Source organism: Thamnophis sirtalis, unplaced genomic scaffold (assembly GCF_051295495.1).
Source record: "Thamnophis sirtalis isolate CommonGarterSnake01/CBP01778 unplaced genomic scaffold, rThaSir2_p1.2 scaffold_11, whole genome shotgun sequence".
NCBI classification, from domain to species: Eukaryota; Metazoa; Chordata; class Lepidosauria; order Squamata; family Natricidae; genus Thamnophis; species Thamnophis sirtalis.
In genome coordinates this window covers 25,021,607-25,043,617 of record NW_028261391.1, presented here as the reverse complement: position 1 = coordinate 25,043,617, position 22,011 = coordinate 25,021,607, and the positions used below count along the sequence as shown (strand labels likewise).

The 22,011-nt window shown below is 37.9% G+C and overlaps 1 protein-coding gene and 1 long non-coding RNA gene across 2 annotated transcripts; one reads left to right on the top strand and one right to left on the bottom strand.

The window, feature by feature from the left end:
• Nucleotides 1–6,664: 6,664 nt before the first annotated feature.
• On the top strand, nt 6,665–9,573 carry RAP2B (RAP2B, member of RAS oncogene family). The gene has a single exon (XM_014068704.2). The coding sequence runs from the start codon at nt 7,434–7,436 to the stop codon at nt 7,983–7,985; it is 552 nt and encodes a 183-aa protein (XP_013924179.1). The 5' UTR covers nt 6,665–7,433; the 3' UTR covers nt 7,986–9,573.
• A 4,430-nt stretch (nt 9,574–14,003) lies between these two features.
• LOC148043562 (uncharacterized) lies at nt 14,004–18,753 on the bottom strand. The gene is made up of 3 exons (XR_015698001.1): nt 18,257–18,753; nt 17,248–17,374; nt 14,004–14,117 (listed from the first exon to the last, which is right to left on the bottom strand). It is a non-coding gene; the product is annotated as an uncharacterized LOC148043562 (long non-coding RNA).
• Nucleotides 18,754–22,011: the final 3,258 nt, after the last annotated feature.

The following is a 22,011-nucleotide window of genomic DNA, read 5'->3' as shown; positions in this document are numbered from 1 at the left end:
CTTCACTAAACACTTTATTCCGTATAATAAATCGCCTTTGATCTGCTAGTCGTTGTTCACTAACATTTGAATCTGGATATTGTTGTTTCCATAATTCATACATCCGCTTTAAATAGCCTCTTTTTTCTGGCTCTGAGTTGTAGTAACAGGCCATTATGGCACGGTTTTCATCTGCACTATATTTTTGTCGTTTTGTTGGCTGGTCCACTTGTAGCCCACTTGTCGATGGATGTCCAGGGACCCCAACATCCCCCCTCCTCACGTTCTAATGTAATGCAGGGCTGTCTTACGATTCCCCTTCCTCCCCCTCCTGCCGCTCTGCAACGATGTCCCACCTCCTCCTTGTTATGGCAAGCAGCCACATAGCGATGTCCCACCTCCTCTGGTACAGTGATCCAATGATAGGAATCACTGTGCCGTGTGTCATAGGAGGCGGGACATAAATATTCAAAAACATTATTGGTATCTATTTTTATTTTTGAAATTTACCGGTAGCTGCTGTATTTCCCACCCTAGGCTTATACTCGAGTCAATAACTTTTCCAGTTTTTTGTGGTAAAATTAGGTGCCTCGGCTTATATTTGGGTCGGCCTATACTCGAGTATATACGGTACTTATGTATCTTATGTAATTCATCTATACTTATGTTATCCAGCAAAGTAATCTCTCTTTTGATGTTTGGCAACAGTTACAATTTATATTTGTAAATTGTAGTTATGTTGAAATAAAAAAATATTACAATGCTATTTTTTCGTTGTATGAAAATTTTTGTTGCTCCGTATAAAATTTTTAATCAGCCCCCCCCCCCCCGGGTCAAATAGCAATATAACAATAGCAGTTAGACTTATATACCGCTTCATAGGGCTTTCAGCCCTCTCTAAGCAGTTTACAGAGTCAGCATATTGCCCCCAACAACAATCCGTGTCCTCATTTTACCCACCTCGGAAGGATGGAAGGCTGACTCAACCCTGAGCCGGTGAGATTTGAACAGCCGAACTGCAGAACTCCAGTCAGCTGAAGTAGCCTGCAGTGTTGCATTTTAACCACTGCGCCACTTCGGCTCAAAGGTGTCCCTCTTTACCAATCTGAAAATCTGGTCACCTTATGCAAGATACATAACCCAAAGGTTACCTACTGATCTGCCATAGCTCAGGTGAGCTTGAACTTGGCTTTTCTTGACCGTAAATTCAATATCTTAAGACCAAAAATTAAAAAAAATAATTGCATTTATGCTTAATAAAATACTATAATATGCTATTATTCATTAGTGGTGTATTGAATTATTTTCTTCTTTTGTCATACTAAAAAATGTGGTAATAGTTTTTATCTCAGCAGAGTTCTTGGATAGAAGACAAGAAAATACCAAGGCCTCAAGGATTGAGAAAATGAAAGGATGAGGGAGACCTAGAAGAAAAAAGTTGCAAACTGTTTCCACATTGCCTCAAAGAAATCTACAAGGATTCACCAGGAAGAAACTAAGCTTGACTTGAAGATGACTTTTTAATGGTTTTTGAAGGCATCTGGAACCACATTCAAGATTTCCAGGAACTTCCCCTCTCATTGTATACAAGAGCACATTAACTAAAGCCATCAGCTAGTGCTCTGTGGTGCATTTTCAGCTGTTAAGGCAGAGAAGGAGTGTTTGTAATCAGCAGGCTTGCCTTTCTATGAAAGCTTATACAATGTTGTCAGAATAGTGGTTTTCAAACATAATGCATTATTCTTCCTTCATTAGCAGCCAGGCACTGATCACTATACTGATGTGAATGGTACAAGAAGAGAATCCATCACAGGGAAGGAGGCGCAGCTTGTGATAATTGTTTTTCTAGCCAACACTGTTTATTCAGTGGAAGTTTTACATTTGCATAAAGTGTTTTGTGAATCGAAAGAATTGAAACATTTGTAATAGTAGACTATTGTACCGAAAGAGCAAAGGTTGGAAATTGCAACTTTTTTTTCCTCTTAAAGCAATGCTCGAGTGACAAAACAAGCAACAATAAAATGGCTTGACTATGACTATGGCAAACAGCCAGGGTTCCTTATAATTCAAATCACAGCCAGTCTGGTTGTCATTAACAAAGACAAAATTGAAAATAATATCATGTGGCAGTTGTCCCATGTTGGACTAAAATGATTCACCAGTTAGAATGCAGTTGAATGGAAAAGAGCTTTTCTTAAATTGATTTAAGGCTATAGAGTCTGTAGATCATTAACCTCTGTACTAAATTAATACATTTTCAGGAACTGAAAGTTATTTTGGTGGGGTAAAAAATGAACTCTGATTTTCAGATAAAAGGTAAAAATGCAGAATATTTTTGTTCAGCATTTTGGAGAAGATGTTTATCACATGTCATTAAGTTTAGATTATTATGACAAGCAGTGGAGTACAAAGAAAAAGCACAGAAGAAAGAGTGAACATTTGGATAGAGTAGTGATTAATTGTATGGTCATTTTATTTTATGATAGAAAAAATACATTTTTGGCAATATCAATTTAATTCAAATCTCAAAATACAACAACAATTTGTAATCCAACATTCCTTTCAAGTTACACATTTTGGTTGGGCTAATTGCAGTAACTCTTGGCTTGCTAAACAAGCCACCACTAAATTGATATGTGAGGTATGAAGCACATTTTTAAAAGTACAATGGCCAGCGTTACACAACAAGCTAAGACAAAATCAAATGGACCACAAACAGCTTATCAAAATATGGCAATCTCAGCAGGGTTCGTGGCTGAGTCAATAATGTGAATCAGTTAAATTGTTTATTTCTCAAAACTGCCCTTTAAGCTATAACTTTCCCCTTAACTTGGAGAAATAGCCCTTAGTTTGGGTGACTGCTCGCTTCCCTATCTTTTCAGATAATCTTCAGCATAGAAATATAAAAGTCAATTGCTTTTTAACCATTAAGTTAACTTAAGTACAGGAATTACAGTTACTGTAATAATCAGAACAAAAATGGCAAGAACTGCTTGTAATTGATGCTTCATAGATTGATTGCTGTAACAAAATGGCATTGCTGCTTTTCAATATTGATTACTGTAACAAAATGGCACTGCAAACACAGAAATGATAGCTCTTGCACCATTGTGTCTCTGTTGAAGCATCAAAGTAGACCAGGGGTATGAAACCCGTGGCGTCACGTTGTCGTCACGTTGTCAGCGTTCCAAATATCATCCAAAATTAAATCAGAGTCCAAGGCAAAATATTTCTCTAAGTTCCAATTTATTAAGAGAAACATGTTGGCACATCTGTGGAAACCCCGAATCTGAAATATTCCTGGGTTTTCCACCCAGTTGAAAGTTCATGATCTTGCCCCCATACTCACAAGTCCATCACATGGTCCAATCTTCCATTGCCACGCCGGCATCTCCACCCAGCCACTTCCAACCAGGTGCAGAGGTGCAGAGACAAAGAAAGACTGAGGCTTCTAGAAAGGAATGTGTTTTTTTTTTTACAACAACACATTCTACTCCTTACTATTCCCCCCTCCCAATTACCCCACTAATGAAACAGCATAGTAAAATAATAGAGTGTGTGGCAGGCCAAAGATCCTAAAAGGAGTATGACTGCAGGCCTGACACATGTGACTTATCACAACTTTTTTCCCTTGGTTAAAATGGGGCCAGCACATGATGCATCCGGGCTGTGGGCTACAGGTTTGACACCCTGAGGTTAGACCATTTCATTATGCTTCAACAAAAATGTTTCCTGCCCTCAACTTGCCATTCATTTGGTGATCATTTGAAATGACAAGGGCACTGAAAAAAGTGACTTACACCCATTTCTCACACTTACGACCATCACAGCATCCCCACTTTTATTTGGGTGCTTGGCAACTGGCATGTTTTCATGATGGTAGCAGAAGCCTGGTGGTCACGTGATTGCCATTTGTAATCTTCTCAGCCGGCTTCTGAAAAGCAAAAGCAATAGGGGAAGCTTAAAGATTTGGATTGGATTTGCTTAAAGACCATTGAATTCACCACTTGCATAGCAAAAAAGATAATATAATCAGGCATGATTCATTTAACAACTGCGTTTAGCAATGAAAATTATTTTCCCAATTGTAGTTGAAAGTCGAGGATACCTGAACCCATACATCTTTAAGCCTAATGAAGTGGCTAATTTGACACTTGAGTTTTGATGCATTTAGAAGCAGGGCCTTGTTGCATAAAGACGGATTATAAAGTTGGACCGAAGGAGTTTTACAATCCTAATTAACTCCAGCCTGATCTGGAGATGTGCATCATAGCAGATGCAATGCATTTAGTAATCCATGTAAAATGCCAATAGCCACTCATCGGAATGCCTGTGAAGGAGCCATTGCTCTTTTTGAATCATCTCCCTACTTTCAGTATTCAAAACGACCAAGATGTTTTTTTCTACTCTTCACTTTGTTCATGGAATTCCTAGCAAAATTCCTGCCTCGTGGTTGGGATTGTTTTTTTTTTCCTTTTCTTTTCTCCTCACCCTACTTAATGTGGCTATTTTAAACTGAAAGTTTCAGAAAGAAATTCCATCTGAGGATTTTCAGATTAGTTTAAAGGATCTCTGTTTGCTATATCGACCAATGTATTAGGTATTTCCAGATTAACTGGAAATCATAATTTCAAAACTCGCAGTGTGTTTTCAAGTTTGCTTCACAAACATGGAAAAAATTAACTTATAGTATAATTTAATTTGCAAGCCCGTTTAATAGAAACACATCATTTAGTTGCTCAACTACACCGTTAAATAAATTGTGCTACAAGAACACAATAAAATATGTTATTCTGCCAGAATTCTCAAGTAGTGTGTTCTGTTTAATTATATAGTGCCTTTCTTTCTATCACATTGATGCCTAAATCTTAACAGACCCTGGGATTATCCTATTATATGTAGCTACCTTTATGCTTATCCTGTTTTGGTCATGCAGATTGTAAATATATGCATCAACCTTCCTCAATTAGTGTCTTTCACATGTCAAATTATGACACAGTGAGCTGGGATTGATTGAAAACCAACATATTTGTTGAATGCAAAAGCCTCCAAATGCAGCGTGTTCTAAAAACCAGATGCTGTGAAGAAACCGTTGTAGGAAGAACAATCCATTCCGGTTCCAAACCGGTAGAAAAAAAACCGCTGGAAATAGAATAGAGGCTGGCTACAAGGAAAAGTCTCTGTTTATTTGGTTTTATAGAAACTTCAGTGACAGCAGCAGCATCTTTCTGAGATGGTTGACTCATTGACTGGATGAGTAGATGGATTTTTAGAGGGTTCTGGGCTTTTATGATTGAGATGCTCCAGGGTGTTGTGCAATGTAGTGAGCCTTGTGTCATTTACTGTTTGTTTGTTTGTTTATTGGATTTATATGCCGCCCTTCTCCCAAAGGACTCAGGGCGGCGTACAACATAAAAAAATCCAACACATATTACAAAAGTTTTACTATTTGAATGGTGGTGGGTTAATCCTATTATGTCCTAAAGGTCATATCCTGTCCTTAGAATTTGGGTGGGGGGATGTAAAGTCTTAATCCCATCAGCTCCAGACTGGGGGAGTTGTGGCTGAAGGTGTTTTGTTTGTCAATAGACTGGCCTGGATTTTTGTAAATGGATACTGAATGGAATGCTCCAGTTTTCACAATAGATACAAAAGTATCTCATTCATAAAATTTAACTGTTGGAGGGACTGCCTGAAGTGTTTTTTTGATAGCGGAGAGAAGTGAATAATGTCATCCTAGGAAAACCTGTGTGTGTGTGTGTGTGTGTGTGTGTGTGTGTGTGCGCGCACACAGATTTCCTACACCGTGGAACAGCACTATACTTTCATGTCCTCCAAAGGAGTTTCTTAGGTACATCTGAGCATGTATGACACACAGCGCTGAACTAGACTGGCCTGAAGCAGGTGGTTTCTTATGACGTGAGTAGATTGGGTAGAGATTTATTCAGCTTTTCTAAATTCAAGTGAAGAACCAGTTTGGTGTAGTCCTTAAGGCACCAGACTAGAAACTGGGAGGCCAAGTTCTAGTGCTATCTTAGGCACAAAGCCAGCTGGATGACTTTGGGCCAGTCACTTTCTCTCAGCCCTACGAGGCAGGCAAAGGCAAACCACTTATGTAACCTTGCCAAGAAAATTGCATGGACTAACCCAGGCAACAGTGCATTAAAGGCACAAACCAAATCAGGTTTCACTTGCTCATCATCATTTCAACTCTACGGCTGTTTGAACAACCGAAAGATGGTTTACTGTGCTAACTCGCTTCCTGCGTTATCATCACGCCGAGTCAGACTTTAGACTGGCGCTTTGTGAGTAGGCAGTAAGTTTCACCCTTGGCTCTTTACGAGGGTTCTTTCAAGCTCGTCTTCCGGAACTGGTTTTCCGAGGATAAATTTTAGAACGCTGTTCCACTCCTTTTTCTAAACCGTCCGCCAAAAGTTCTCGCCTTTACAAGAACAGAGGGGGAGGGGGAAGGGGGAGAAACAGCACAGGCAGCCAGAAAGAAAGAAAGAAACAGCTGCTCGCTCGACAGTCCATTTCCCTCCCAGCCAATCCACGAGGAAGCTCCTCTCTCGGCCAATGAGCCGCGGCCGGTTGACGAGCACGGAACGGCAGCCAATGCCAGCCAGAAGGGCGGCAGGCAAGAGGGGTGAGGTGGGGCGTGGAGTGTCTGTTCCCTCCTCCTCCTCCTCCTCCTCCTCCTCCTCCTCCTCTCCGCCTCCCTTTCAGGTGGGGAAAGGGGTGCGTCCTCGTGCCTAATGGGGTCGGCGGAGGAAGGGGGAAAAAGCGGGTGGTTTAGCAAGACCCCTCAACCCGGCTGGGCGCAAGTGAGAAAGGAATGGCAGGCGGCGCCGCAAGCGGGGCTGGGGCGGCGCGCGCCTGGCTGAGGCGCTCAGCTCGCTGCCGGGACGCGATCGGAACTAGCGCGCGCCGCCTCCACGCCACCCTGAGCAGCAACAGCAACAGCAGCAGCAGCCGCCGCCGTCACCGCTTCCCTTCCTCCCCCTCCTGCTCCTCCTCCTCCTCCTTCTCCTCCTCCTCCTCGAGCTGTTGAGGCGCAGGTTTTGCCGGGCGAAAACGTCTCCCAAGCTCCCGTCGCGACTCGTTTCATTCCGCCTGGGCGCTAGGGCGCAGGGAGAGGCGAGAGAGACTTCTCTTGCCCCGATACTAGCCGCCTCTCCTGCTTTTGCTCGTCGCCTCAGCTCCTGCCGTCGCTGTGCCGCTTCCCGAGTGCTTTTCTCCGCCTCAGCTACAGCAAAGAAAGGAAGCCTCCTTTCCGTCGGGGGACGGCTTCTTCTTCGCTCCCTCCCTCCCCTCCTTCCTCTCGCCTTGTCTCTCTCTCTCTCTCTTTTTTTTCTCCCCTTCCTTTCTGAGGGTGGGAGGGGAGAAGAATAGGAGCCCGGCGAAGGAAGCCAGCCGCGCTCAGCCCGCCCGCCCTGGGTGTGCGTGAAAGAGCCATGCGAGAATACAAAGTGGTCGTGCTTGGCTCTGGCGGGGTGGGCAAATCCGCTCTCACCGTCCAGTTTGTGACGGGCTCCTTCATCGAGAAGTACGACCCTACCATCGAGGACTTTTATCGCAAGGAGATCGAGGTGGATTCCTCGCCGTCGGTACTGGAGATCCTGGACACGGCCGGCACGGAGCAGTTCGCCTCCATGCGGGACTTGTATATCAAGAACGGGCAGGGTTTCATCCTGGTGTACAGCCTGGTCAACCAGCAGAGCTTTCAGGACATCAAGCCCATGAGGGATCAGATCATTCGGGTCAAGAGGTACGAGAAGGTGCCCATGATCCTGGTGGGCAACAAGGTGGACCTGGAAGGCGAGCGGGAGGTCTCGTTCGGGGAAGGCAAAGCTCTGGCCGAGGAGTGGAACTGCCCCTTTATGGAAACTTCAGCCAAAAACAAAGCCTCGGTGGACGAGCTATTTGCCGAGATCGTCCGGCAAATGAACTACGCTTCCCAACCCAACGGGGACGATCAGTGCTGCTCTTCCTGTGTTATCCTCTGAAAAGAAGAAGGAGGGGGAAAAAAACCGAGGGTGGGGGAAGAGCACAGCGGCGCGCTGCTTTATGTGGTGTTTTTTTTAATTATTATTATTTCCTTTTCTTTACATTTTGAAATTAAAAAAAAAAGGTTTACAGCCAACGAGCACCACAAGAAAAAGGTGGCGGCGGCAGCTGGAGCAGCAGTGTTGTCATTCTGTGAAAATCCCAAGCCTTTGAAACAAATTTTGCATTAACAACCGGATCCCTTCCAGGTTATAGTTTATACTCATGCTGCTGCGGGTGGTTTGCCGGTGTCATGAGTACGCATTGTGTCTCGTTAACATCTGATCCCTCCCAAGGAAAAGAAAAACTCCAGAAAAAAAAATTATCTCTCCTTGGAAATGTGGCGCTTTCCGCATGTAAATGCCAGCGGTTTGATTGTTGCTTATTTCTTGTACTTGCCTCAGTTGGGAGGATTGTATTGGCCATTGATAAACCAGTAGGAAAAGTTCCTGTGTTGTTTGCAGCAGGGACAGAGGGAGGGAATTAAGAATTGCTTTATAACTGGAAGATTAAACACACAGAGACACACCTATAAGAACCGAAAGGAAGCATCAAAGGAAGGAAGTACATGTGGAGGAAGTTCAAATCTTTCACACTTGTCAGCCTGAAATTAGCTAGTGACTAGGCAATTTTTGATTTTGAGGATTTCTATGCAAAGTTGGAATATTTGTTACCATGCTTATCTCGTCCGAAGAAGTGTTGCACAAGTACTGCCTGGGACTTTTAATAATACTGATGCCAATACAGCGCATGAGGTGCCACAGAAATGTCTGCTGATTACTTGTGAAATCTATTTTGTTTACTTGTTGTATTGAAAGGGAAGGAATGAAGAGCATTTATTTGTGTTGGGTTTTTTTTTAAAGAAAAAAAGAAAAGAAAAAAATCAGCTATGAAAACACTAACAGACTTGCACAGTTTTTAAGTTGTGTGTACTTTGTGGAATGGTTGGGGACAGACAGGGCAGGCAAAGTAATAACATGCCTTATTCAATTTGAGGAGGGGTGTTGGCAACAACCAACTAGATCCCTAAAGTACAAAGAGTTACTAAAATGTGGCACAGGGTGAACAGCGCCCCTGTGTGCGTAGAGTGCCTTCAAAGCAGCTGTTGCAGCCCGTGCCAACCTGTGGAAGTTCCAAAATCCCATTTATTTACTCCCTCCTTCCCCAAACACCTCCCCCCAGTTAACAGTTTCCTTTCAGTAATTATTTCGGTGAACAAGAGAGAACAAAAGGGCCTATTATTAATGGAATTATTTTCCTCTTTTTTAAAACCCATTTGAGACTTTTCACTTTAGTTGCCATGGATTTCAGGGTTTTTTTTTAATTATTCAGGTTCACAGGTATTAGTGTGCTTTTGTATGAGAGAGTATTTGTATGTGCACCACCACCACCCCGTTTTCCTCCAAAATGATGTATTTTCAACCAGCAATGAAACAAATTGTTGATGTATCTAAAAAACAAAATCTCTAATTGTAAATTTAAATCCCAGACAGACGTTTATTCATTTCAATATCTTTTAATACAGTTGCCAATTTTTTAAAAAAAGAACAGTTTTATGGGTTTTTATATATTGTGGAAAATCTGTGTTATCATAGTAGGCTATTGTGGACAAATAATTGTCTAAAGCAATAACAATTGAGGCAAAGTATTTTTATTATGAAGGTCTGGTATCTGAACCTAGAACTCCATGCTGGATTCTCTTAAATCATGCCATATATATATATATATATATATATATATATATATATATATATATATATATGTATGTATGTATGTATGTATGTATGTATGTATGTATGTATGTATGTATGTATGTATGTATGTATTTATGTATGTATGTATGTATGTATGTATGTATGTATGTACATATATACATATATACATATATACATATATACATATATATACATATATACATATATATATATATATACACATATACATATACATACATACATATACATACACACATACATACATACATATACATATAAATATATACATACATATATACAGAGAGAGAGAGGGAGGAAGGGAGGGAGGGAGAGAAATATTCATGTTTCAAATGCTTTATAGGTTTCAATGCTTAATTTAGTCATAGAATTATAAAATTATAAAGATTCATTAAGGTCTACAGGCTGTTGGATGCTGGAACCCAAATGAAATCAACCGAAATAGATTGGTTTTCATCCTCTACTTGAAAATATCTGATGGATGGGCTCTCTATAAATCAGTTTCTTAATTGAACTGTTTACAATTGGGAATTTTTCTTAATAATCAGATGAAAACTGCTTTTCTTAACACTGTTGTCCCATGTCCTACACTCTGAAATGATGGGGAATGAGTCTTGACTGGTGAGATGCCCTTTAGGTCTTAAAAATGTTATTATTTTTCTTTGATCAAGATTAAACATATTCAGTCTCTCCTAAGGAGAAACTTTCCAGGCATCAGGCCATCCTAATACTCTTCCTGGCACTTCTTCCAATTTCCCATAATATTTATTACAATATTAAATAACATAATAATCAAGGTGGCAATCTAATGCAGATTGCGGTGGCGCCATTGCTTATTATTCCTGCTAATATAATCTCATTTTGGGGTAACAGTTTCAAGTATTACTAGATATAATAAGCACTAGTGATGTCTGCAGTACTATATAGAACTGTTTCCTTTCGATAGATGTTATTAGTGCCATGAAAAATAAAAAAAAGAAGTACCTTGAGCATAAAAAACCATCCAAAATTGTTGGGAGACAGTATTAACATTAACTAAGCCTTTTTCTTCTTATCCTTTTTTTAAATATCTCACTGGATCAAATCAATTATGGAGATCTTAAAAGCTCATACACATTTGAGATTTTTGAGTTAGTCTAGTAGGGATCCACTGAACTGAATGATACTTATTTTATTGCTCATTTTAGATCACATATTTTCTGATGTTTCCATTATAATACTTTTTAAGTTTAAGTATAGGATACTTGTTTTTTTCACCAAGGAACGCAGAATGTTCTGGTTGGTTAACTCAGTTTTGAAATATTAGTAACATAGTTCATTAAAAGAGACTGAAAGTTGTTTTCCTACATATCTCATCCTCTGATTTTCAGTACAGATGTTTGATAGTAGCGATTCCTTTCAGAGCACTTGAAACCCTATTGTGGCTTACTACTTTCGGAAACTTATATCAAACAAAAGAAATTGATAGCTATTCTCCCAAGTAGTCTATGAAAGAGAACTGTCTATGAACAAGTATTATGTTTTATTAATATGATAGACCTCAATGGATTTATATCTGGTTTAAAAAATCAATGATTTGAAAGCTAGTTTCAATTAGTTTAAGAAATAAGAATTCTCATCATCCTACTGAGTAAACTTATTAGAATATTTGGTTCTGATCAGAAGAATTTCAGAATCACAAATAAAAATCCAGAGATTGCATAAGATAAAACCAGAGTCACATCAAAAGACTAAGGGCCTATAATAAGCACATTGTATATTTAAAGGGTTTTAGACATTGAGGAAAGTTTTATCATTGATCCTTTTCAGCATCTTTGCAGTATGCAAAAAATAGCAAAGTAGCATTACATTTTGTACATGGTTAGAAAGGTTTGCAGAAACAATTCCCTAATCCACAGTTGTATTCATTGTATGCTTTTCCAAAACTTATGGAGGAGAACAGAACCCAATCCTCAATTTGCTCCTTTCCCACCAAATTTGTAATATTTTCTTACAAAGTGTTATAAAGCATTCTGCATATGTACTTTCTTCTTTTAGAGCTAATTAAGGCTTTTCTATTGATATAATTATAGGGTCTTTGAGTAAAAATTGAGGAAAAATGTATCTACTACTAGTGGTCATAGTAACCTAGATAGTTTAATATAGGGAGATGAGAGTTAACTGCTACATCTGCTCATGAGAAATTGGCAAAAAAGATGTCCCTTGTGGGCATTGCAACCTTCTGCTTTAACTACACTACACTGTCAGAAGCATTTTCCCCTGTAGATTAAAAAGAAAAGTAAGTATTGCCAAAAATGTAGGATTTTAGATATGAGTTGTATACTCTTGCCAGAACTACTTGTCTCTTCACTGTGTTCTGGCAAATATAGATTCTGTGTCCTATTTCCTATTTAAGTAACCATTCATTTCTTGCTGATATCATTGTTGAATGTGAAGCCAGAGATGGAAGAGCTCACTAAAGTAATATCTTTTGTACTGAAACTTGTTTGAGATGATATTCCAGAGACAGTGATGTGATTATTTTAGAATGCTTAGAATAAGGCATGGAAGAAGAGAAGTTTGGTTGCATAGAAAGAATGCAAAATAGAATAGGACAGGGCAGGCCCTGGATGGGATCTTTCTGTATGAAAAGGTGCAGATGCGTTTGGCTATACTTGCTGAAATGCTCTTCTTACAATTGGTCATATATTTCAAGCTGGCAATACAAAATTGTTTTTTTTTAAGAAAACTAGCAAGAAAAATGTTCACCATCTTCAAGTGCCTACTGCTATTTACTTGTTTCCGCAACCTGCAATTTCTACACCAAATTGCACTTAAGTCAATGAACACAGTAAAAGAGAATGCCTAAATCAATAAAAGTTTTTCAAAGTTCTCCAAAACGAAGCCAGTTTTAAAATCCTAAAAGCCAACTGCAGAGTATGGAATGTGTCCAAATTGCACAATTTAAACTGAAATGAGCAGTTAGTGCTTTCAGGATAAGTGATTTGGAAGATATCTAGCAAACTTACAAAGGTTTTAGTTTTTGAAGAAAAGTTAACTGTATGTAGTGTGTTGTAGTATGATGACCAAAAGGAAAGTTCAGTGATACTCGGCTTTATTAAGTGTGTCAACTGCAAGGAATTCAGTGTTAGAATTCCTACTTGAATGAAAAAGTTGTATTTCATATAATTAGGCATTCCACACAATAGCCAAACCTGTGTAAAATTTTAAAAACTATCTCACCTCACAGACCTGATCATTTAAAAATATATGAAAAGGTCTGTGGTCACTTTTTCCAGTGCCTTAGTGGAAATAATTATTTTGGAAGAGGATATTTGTTGCTCAGGGTTGAACTGTAGGGCACGGTGCTTCTGAGCTTGGTTGTCTATGGAGATTCTTATTATCCAGGTCATGGTTGTCCCAAAGAAAAGTTTCGCTTCTCATCCAAGAAGCTTCTTCAGCTCTGACTAGTTCCCCACCATCCAGTCAGAGCTGAAGAAGCTTCTTAGATGTCAAGCGAAACCTCTTCAAAGAAAAACCAGAAAGTCCAGTTACCTCTTGTCTGAGCTTGGTTGTTTTCTTGCAGAAGTTTCGATTACCAAACTAGGCAACATCAACAGTGGTAGAAGCGAGTGGGGTTCGCAGATGATGGAAATCCTTAGAACTATGAATATCCTTATCTTCATGTTTTCTTTCCAAATTGTGTTTTGACATGGGGAAGAAAATAAAAAAGAACTAGATATGATCAGGAACCTCATACCAATGATTAATTTCAAGAATTTTTTTTTCTGCCAAAGGATAGTTTAGACATGCAGGTTATTCTTAGAGTTTATTCAATGGAGATTAAAATACAGGATAATCAATGGAATGGGAAAAAATATTCTATCTACAATCAAATTAATTTATTTGCATTGTATAGAGGCTTTGCGGGTGTTTAAACAAAAACAAATCCACCATGGTATTTAATACACATTGAAACATATTATGCTTTTTGAGCTTTAATATACAAGCCTGCTAAGGCCACGTTCTAATATTTAAGCAACAGAACAACAAATAATGTTGAATTTTGCCTGAAATATAAAAACAGGATAGTTTTTCTCATCCATTCACTGGGAACAGCAGTGCAACCATAGCAGTATGTGTTGATAAATATTTAACCACTGGCTCTGCTAACTCCTTTGCCACTGCCACACCATGCCACTAGTTGATTGGCACATCAGATGTTTTGGTTCGAATCATTTTTATGAAATCCAGAAAATATAACAATTGGCTTCTCAGCTGGAACATGCAGACTCCAGCACACTGCTGAATGTTAAGCATATCCATTTCAATAATTGTAGAAAACATCTCTTAATTGATGGTATTGTAGTCGCAATACATCTGGAGTTGAACAAGGGAAGTATATAAAATTGGACTTTAGCTTAAATTGGCAATATTTGTTTCTGTTTGTTTATTAATTTTGAGCATACAGTATAAACTTCACATACAATCAATCTAATAGCAATGTCAGCCCAAATCTTGGTCAAATAATTATAAAATATTACTTTCTAAAATGACCAAACATGCATACACATACCAAAAAAATCATGTTAATTCATATCACACATGCACACCACAGACACAAAGTTTTTAGAAACATGTACTTTTATTAGAATTGTCAAAAATCCCACAACTATCTATGCAGAACTAATGACTTCATCTTGTGAAACCATTGAAAAAGCATATGGGAAAGAAATGCAAATTTATTCAGGTATTGTAGCCATGTGGTCTGATTTTAGAGTCCGCCTTGAGGTGCAAACTTTTGCATTAGTTATTAATTGGTCTAGATCACAGTTGCAGCATTGCAACTGTGATTGAAATAGCCTATAAATTTGATTACATAAATTCCACCAATCCCAGAGTCTGAAAACAAAAAGATCAATTGTACATCAAAATTTATTTCATACTATGGGTGAAACCATTAGGTTTCTGTCTAGCCGAGAACAGAAGTAAGAAGAAAGGACAACAACACTACTATCTCTTGACAGCTTAAAATTACTAACTTAATTATATTAGGATGCAATAGATTAGTAACTTAGTCTACTTTTAGTTATTTCTTAGGAAAGTTCTATTTATTATCCAAAATATATTTCTTAACATATCTTTAGTTTATAGCAATATAATCACAATATTCTAATCAGTGGGGGAATATTCAGTGAGCTATATTCAGATAGCAGCTGTTTAGATATGTGATTGAAATTTATTTTATTTTTTTGCAGGTGCAAGGCTGTATCTTTAACATTGTATAAGAAAGAGGTTGGTGTTCTGTTTATTTTTCCAGCCCATGTTTGGGGCTCTAATCAGCAGCGCACACATTGAGTGTGAAATTGTTGATAAAACTAAACATTCAAGCACTTAAATTTAGCAGATTTTTATATTGTGATAAACAAAATAAAATATATTTGGGTTTGGGCAGTATTAAATCTTGGCATTTAAAGGAGTTGGAAAGGGCAAAGAGAGTTAAGGAAAGCAGAATTTCAGATCTTGGATTTACCGTGAAGTAGATGAAGCAAGACAAGCTTCCCCTGCTTTATTTCACTTACAAATCTATATTTGTAGTCTGTTTGATAATAATACTATTTAAATATTATTTGTTGCTTTAGGCCAGTGTTGGTGAATATTTTCAACATTGAGTGCCGAAACGAGAATGCACACATGTGTGTGTGTACTGAAACTGGAAGAGCAGTTGGTGCATGCATGCTGGCTAGCTGGTCTTCCAGTTTCTGGTGCTCCTGCCCTTGCGAAGACCAGCTAGCTGGCGCACATATATGCACCGGAACCTGTAAGAGCATTTGGCGATGGCATGAATGCCTAGAGAGAAGACTCTGTGTGCCACCTCTGGCATGCGTGCCATAGTTCGCCATCACTGCTTTAGGCATAAACCTACAGCTACAGTGTGTTTATTTGATGAAATGCTAGTTGTGTTCAGGTTGCAGAGACTGGACAATCATCTTTTTAGGATGCTTTAATTAGGATACAATTAGCAAAGTTTAGAGTTGCTGTCCTAAATCACCATTAGTATTTAAGAAGTGCCTTGAACATTTAAAAAGCGTAATAATTACGTATACCATCATCATTACTATCACTATTAAAACCGCTATACTTTTCAGAGGCCTTCAGTTGTCTGTAGCTCGTGTACTTTTTACTCCTACTCTCTTTCATTTTTAATTAGGGAAGGCACTCTTGAAGAAAGCCATTTAGTTCTATTGCTTTTAGATATAATTAGCCCGTGGTGTCTATGAATTCCGCCACCTGGACCAATAATGGCATATCAATTATGGGAGGTGTTTTTGAAATGAGAAAGAAGTTGTAACTGGCTGTAACCTGCTATTCAATTGTTTCATAGTCAGAAATGTATAACTTGAATCCCTACAGAACCAATTAGCAAAGTTTGCAGAAATTGCAGAACCATTTATGAAGGGGTCAGTAGCAGGTATAAGATTAACACTTTCTTAATTCTGTGTGTAAAATTGGAAATCACAGTTGGACCAATTCTAGAATGTCAGCTCTCTTAACCTGACTGAAAAAAAATCCTTTTTCTATTTCAATTTCACTTTTTTTTAAGTACCAAGCATTTTTGGTTGTTAGTATTTAATACATTGGTTACATGAAATTTCTATCCTCATTCAGAATATTATAGTGCTCTCTGAATTGTTGAGGGACTAGGAGTATCTTTGGTGTCAGGCCTGGGCTACAGTGGGATAACATCTGATTTTAATGTTCTACAGCAGTGGTAGTCAACCTGGTCCCTACTGCCCACTAGTGGGTGTTTCAGCTTTCATGGTGGGCAGTAGGGGTTTTGTCCGATACTGAAGCACTTTTTTTTAAATTTAATTGACTTTTTTAAAAAATTTCATAGCATTATTTAAAAATTTTCATTAGGTTTTCATAAAATCACCATTACTGTGGGCGGTTAGAAAATTTTACTACTAACAGAGATACAAAAGTGGGCGGTAGGTATAAAAAGGTTGACTACCCCTGTTCTACAGAGTCATTGTTAACATGAGATCATTTCTAGCTCCATATGTTAGGTGGTATTATGAGTGAAGCCATTTTCCTAAGTGATCTTGCAGATTACTGAATTAGTACTATTGCCTACTGAATGTCTTCTTCCTCTTTTCCTCTCAGATTGCAATCTAAGAAGGTATTGTATGTGAATGAAGGGTATTTTTATAGATTACAACACTCTTTGGCCCATCGTTATGAACATCATATATTCTATTTTGTGGTTTCAAGAGCTTTTCAAGATTAAGTGAAGGTTTTTTTTTGCTTTTTTAATATAAATTTATTTAAATTATTTATATAGCTGCCCATATCACAACAGTTTTAAAAAGTCTACTAAACAAGCATGAGCCACCAAACAAATACTAATGATTAGAAAAAAGTAAGGGGGAGATATCAATTGTTGAAATGAAACATAAAAAAAATCAGGGTGACCAGAATGCAAATATAGTACTTGCTCTTAACTTACTCAGAATGTTAAACGTGCTGTAGCATTGAGGAACAGTAGGACACAGATATCTTCAGTGTTTGGTCAAAGCTGACACTAGACCCAGCTTGCACAAGTTAACTGCTTTTTTAATTCTCCACGCTGTTCCCTAAAAATGAATTAATATCATTGGAAATTTTAGTTATGTACAATCTACCTGAAATATAGCTGACAGCTGAGCCATAATTGGTATATACTTCCTTTTCCTCTAGGTTACTTGTTCTAGACTGAAAACATATAATAAAGGATGATAAATACTTTGAACTTGGTCCTGCAAGCTAGTTAGGTGTGGAAATTATTGCCAGCATATTTTTATTTTCAGTTCCTATTCTCCAAAGTAGCAAACTGGCACAGAGTTCTGCAAGTTAAAAAGAGTACTTGTTTTCCTTTGTGGTTTTGTGTTGTATTATGACTCTGGAATTTATCTGAGCTGCTTGCATTTATCTCATGGCCTCTGAAGGATTATATTGCAACAGTGGAAATCTGTCCATAGGAAGAGCAATATCTGTTTCCATTCTAGCCTGTCCAAAGTTTTTATAACTTATGTAGTTAAACCTATGAACACAAATGCTCTCTGACATCTGTTGTAGCTGGAAAAAGCTGCTCCTGAATTCTGATTTCATATTGTTTCTTTTTTTTAAGACCTTCCATCATAAACCTTTAACGGAAAAGTGTTAATCCATTGGACCCAAAGCAACATAGTTTTTCTTCCTTTCTTTTTCTAGTTTATTTATTTATTAATACTATAATACACAAAAATACTAAAAGTACTAGGAAAGATAGAGGAAGGAAAAGGGAAGGGAAAAGTGTAAGAAAAAGGAGGGAGAGGAGGAAGAAAAGGCATTGACTTCCAACTCCCTTTGGTATTGTAGAATAAGATAACATCAAACCTCAACTTTTTACTTTTACATAATAGTATAAACTAGCCATTTCTATAACAACAAACCTATCTAATTAGTAAAACCCAAAATCAAAATTTCATTTTTCCCACCTCGAGCACAAAGTCCAGAAGCGTATTCCAAGTACAAACGAAGTAGTTGTGTTATTGTCTTTAATCAAAGCAGACCATTTATCCATGTGTGCTAACTCCCATCAACTTCTGCAGCCATTCATCCATTGTGGGAATCAAAGTGTCCTTCCATTTTTTGTGCATAAAGTAATCTTGCTGCCATCAATATATATAAAATCAAAGTTCAAAGAAAAATTCCCAAGTCTTCTTCCATTAAACCCCAAAGAAAAGTTTCTGGTTTTATCTTTATATTCACTTTGAGAATCTTCTGTATTAAGATGTGAATCCTACTCCAATATTTCTTTGCTATGTCACATAGCACCATAAGTGCACCATAAGTGCTAAAAGGTCCCTTCTTTACTTCTACATTTCCAACATTCATTTGAAATACCCTTATATGTTCTTGACAACTCTTCTGGTGTTAAATATCAATGATACATCATCTTATAAATATTTTTTAAAATTATAATTTAATGTAAATGTTAATATTGTAACGTGTGGGTTGTTGTTGTGAGGGAATTGACACGCAGGAGCCATGTGCAGGACAGATCTTTATTATAACACAGGTGACAAGCGATTCAAACGTTCCCTGCAACTGTCAGGGTATTTATACTAGCACTCAGACCAACTGTCAAAACGACCAACCAATCAGGTCGCAGCTGGTATTTGCATATTGAATATGCAACACTTAAACTTTTCATCCACATATCCCATTGTTCAAGCATGACATTATATCCAAAGTTCCTTGCCCACTGAATTATGGGGTGCTTTATGTATTCATTCTCCAAATTCAAATTCAGTAACAATTTAAACTTTGGCAATAATATGTTCCTCACTACCACATGGTAGGATTTCCAATTCATTTTTCACAAAATCAAACCCATAACTCTTTTTGCCTGATTTAAATGTTTCTTTAATTGTAAATATGTAAACCAATGGCAGACATGTCCTTCTGATTTTAACTCCTCCTAGCATCACTAAAGATAAAAGATGTTATTTGACCATGCATCCCCCAGTCTGGCTTCACCACCATTTCTTTTCTTTAAAAAGCTTCCCGGGGCAACCCCTAGAGAGGCATCTTTACAGAAAGCCTTATTTTATATTTATTAAAATCAACATTTACTTTATACCATATAGATAAGTGTGGCATCCAAATCTTAATTCATGACCCTCTAAATCAAGTAGCCTCTTATTTTGGAGGTTCATTGACTTTTTTAGCTAGCCCAAATAGCAAGCATCAGAATACAATTTCAAGTCTGGTACACTCAAACCTCCTTTTGTGTCATTTCAAAACTGATGCATTTATTGCAGCACATGTTTCAGAAGATTACTTTGAAATTACCCTTTGAAGAACCTATTTTTGAAGGCTGTACCAAGAAAAATATCACTCTGACCTTAAAAGAAATGATATCAACAAATTAATAATGGCAGAGTCTTTCTCAAATTTTCTATAGCCTTAGACCTATAACAATAATTTAGTATTAAGGGATATCATTGTTGTCTGGCCCAAGTTGTCAGGATGTCCTTGAAAAGGAAAATAAAATGAGAAAATTGTACAAGTAGGAGAATTAATTATTCTTCACATTTATTTCACAAACATTGTCTTGGCAAAGAGATAAACATTTTTAGATGCTGCACAAATCTTCACCCTAAAATTTACTACAGGGACTTTAATGGTAGACTTCCTTCAATTGCCTTCCCATTTTTCTACAACTCATTCAATCTTGAGACATTATTAATCTTTGGCATTCAAGATTTTATATGTACAGATACTGAAAGAAATAAGAATGCATATCTTCAATCTCAGCTTGCCAATATATGTAGAACTTTTATGAAGGATAATTTTATGGACCTTTCCATTGATTACTACACTGTTGACATGAGCTGCAGTTTTAGAACTTTGAACAACTGGCAAAATGTAGATATTAAACATGTTACTGCTATTCTAGTAATTCATTTTCCATTTATCCTATTATGAAGCATTCTGTGAATGAAGATGTTTAACTATGAATGGAATAGTGCCTTTTACGTGGAATAGATATTATCTTTATGACATCCTATTTCCTTTCCCCATTCACACTCATATTTCTGACCTGAGATATTTTTAAAGTAAGAGTCTTAACGTTCGATGGTAGCAAGATGCCATTATCATTTGGAATCTTTTGTATGATATGATACTTTGCACCCGCTTTTCATCTCAGGTAAATGTTACTCAACTGGTTTTCAGAGCCTTCAAAGAAGTCTGCATGGTAAAAATATTAAAACCACAGGCTGGGAATACTTCTTTTTCTCTTTAACAGAGAGAAAATTACTTTTTGTGAAACATTAGATGGAACTAGGGATTATGTATCCAAAAATAAAATAAATAGGGAAAATCACATTTAAATGTCTATATATTTAAATATACATACATACATACATACATATATACATACATACATACATACATACATTGTGTGTGTGTGTGTGTATGTATATGTATATGTATTTGTATTTGTATATGTGTTCTGACCCCCTCCTCCATTCAGTAACGAAAGCTGAGACAAGCGTAAAATGGAATGTCCTTTAATTAGCAAGTCCAGACTCTCGGTGGCTGAAAGCCAAATAAACAAACCGATAAGGACTTTGGCAGCAAGTCCGAGAAACCTTGGCAGCAATGCAAACAAACTCAAAACTCAAAACAAACTCTGGCAGCAATCCAGCCTGCCAAATTCGTTTCTCTTTAGTCCCAAACGTTGACTTCTGCAAGAAGGGCGTGTCACAAGCAGTCTCTTTTATAGTCTGCAGAGGAGCTTAATGATCATCAGCTGAACGTAATTACCTCCTTTAATTATGTAGTTGTTCTTGACACTGAGTAGCCCTTTGATGGCGTGCATCCAGGAACAACTCACAGTTGGTTTCTGGATCACTCTCTCTTGTCTCCTCCCCACTGATCCAAGGCTGAGGCGCCACCTGGTGGCCAACCAGTCTCTCTGCGCCCTGCTCGGAGTCGGAACCCTGTCCAGGGTCCTCCACATCCTCCAGGGCAGACTCATAGGGCCCCTCGCTGTCGGAGTCTGGTGGCAGCTCCAACGGCTCCTGCCAGGCCACAACATATATGTACATGTAAATACAATAAATTTTTATAAGCAATGGTTTTATTGAAAAAATCCTGTTATAATTTTGATACCTGAATACCTGGCATTTAAAACAAATCCATCTTTACTCCCAATACTGAAGAATCTGTCTACAAGTAGAACCTCAAGCCATTTATGCTTCCAAGTACAGCAGATATTGCTATCACAAAGACTACAAAAATGAAACTGGACATCCAAATATTCACTGTCAAACAATTTTTTGCACTGCTTACAAATTATTCAGTCAGTTCGATTAGAGTTTGTATTATTCGGCTTCCAAAGTGTGTGAAAGTGACAAATGGTGGGATCCTTCACCCAGTCCTTCCATAGATTCAAAAGGAGATATCTTGATTTTCCTGTTCTCCTTTATGAAAATGCAAGATCAGTTGAGTTGGGTTTTTTTTTTTTGCAGGTACATGTACTAAACTATTCTGTGTGTTTATGTTCCCAAGAAACTCTGACTTATTTCTTTCTTCTGTTGATACACATTGACTCATGCCGTAGCTAGCTTCACATACAGCAACGAATGCAGAATGGCTGTTATAGTTTGGCATTTCTCAAGTACTGTCTTTCCTGTTTCTTTGGCTTTGATATTGTAAAATTAACTTTGAGCCTCTCAAT

What these genes read in the sequence shown, in the direction of transcription:
- RAP2B (XM_014068704.2), top strand. Translation starts at nt 7,434, where the DNA reads ATGCGAGAATACAAAGTGGTCGTGCTTGGCTCTGGCGGGGTGGGCAAA.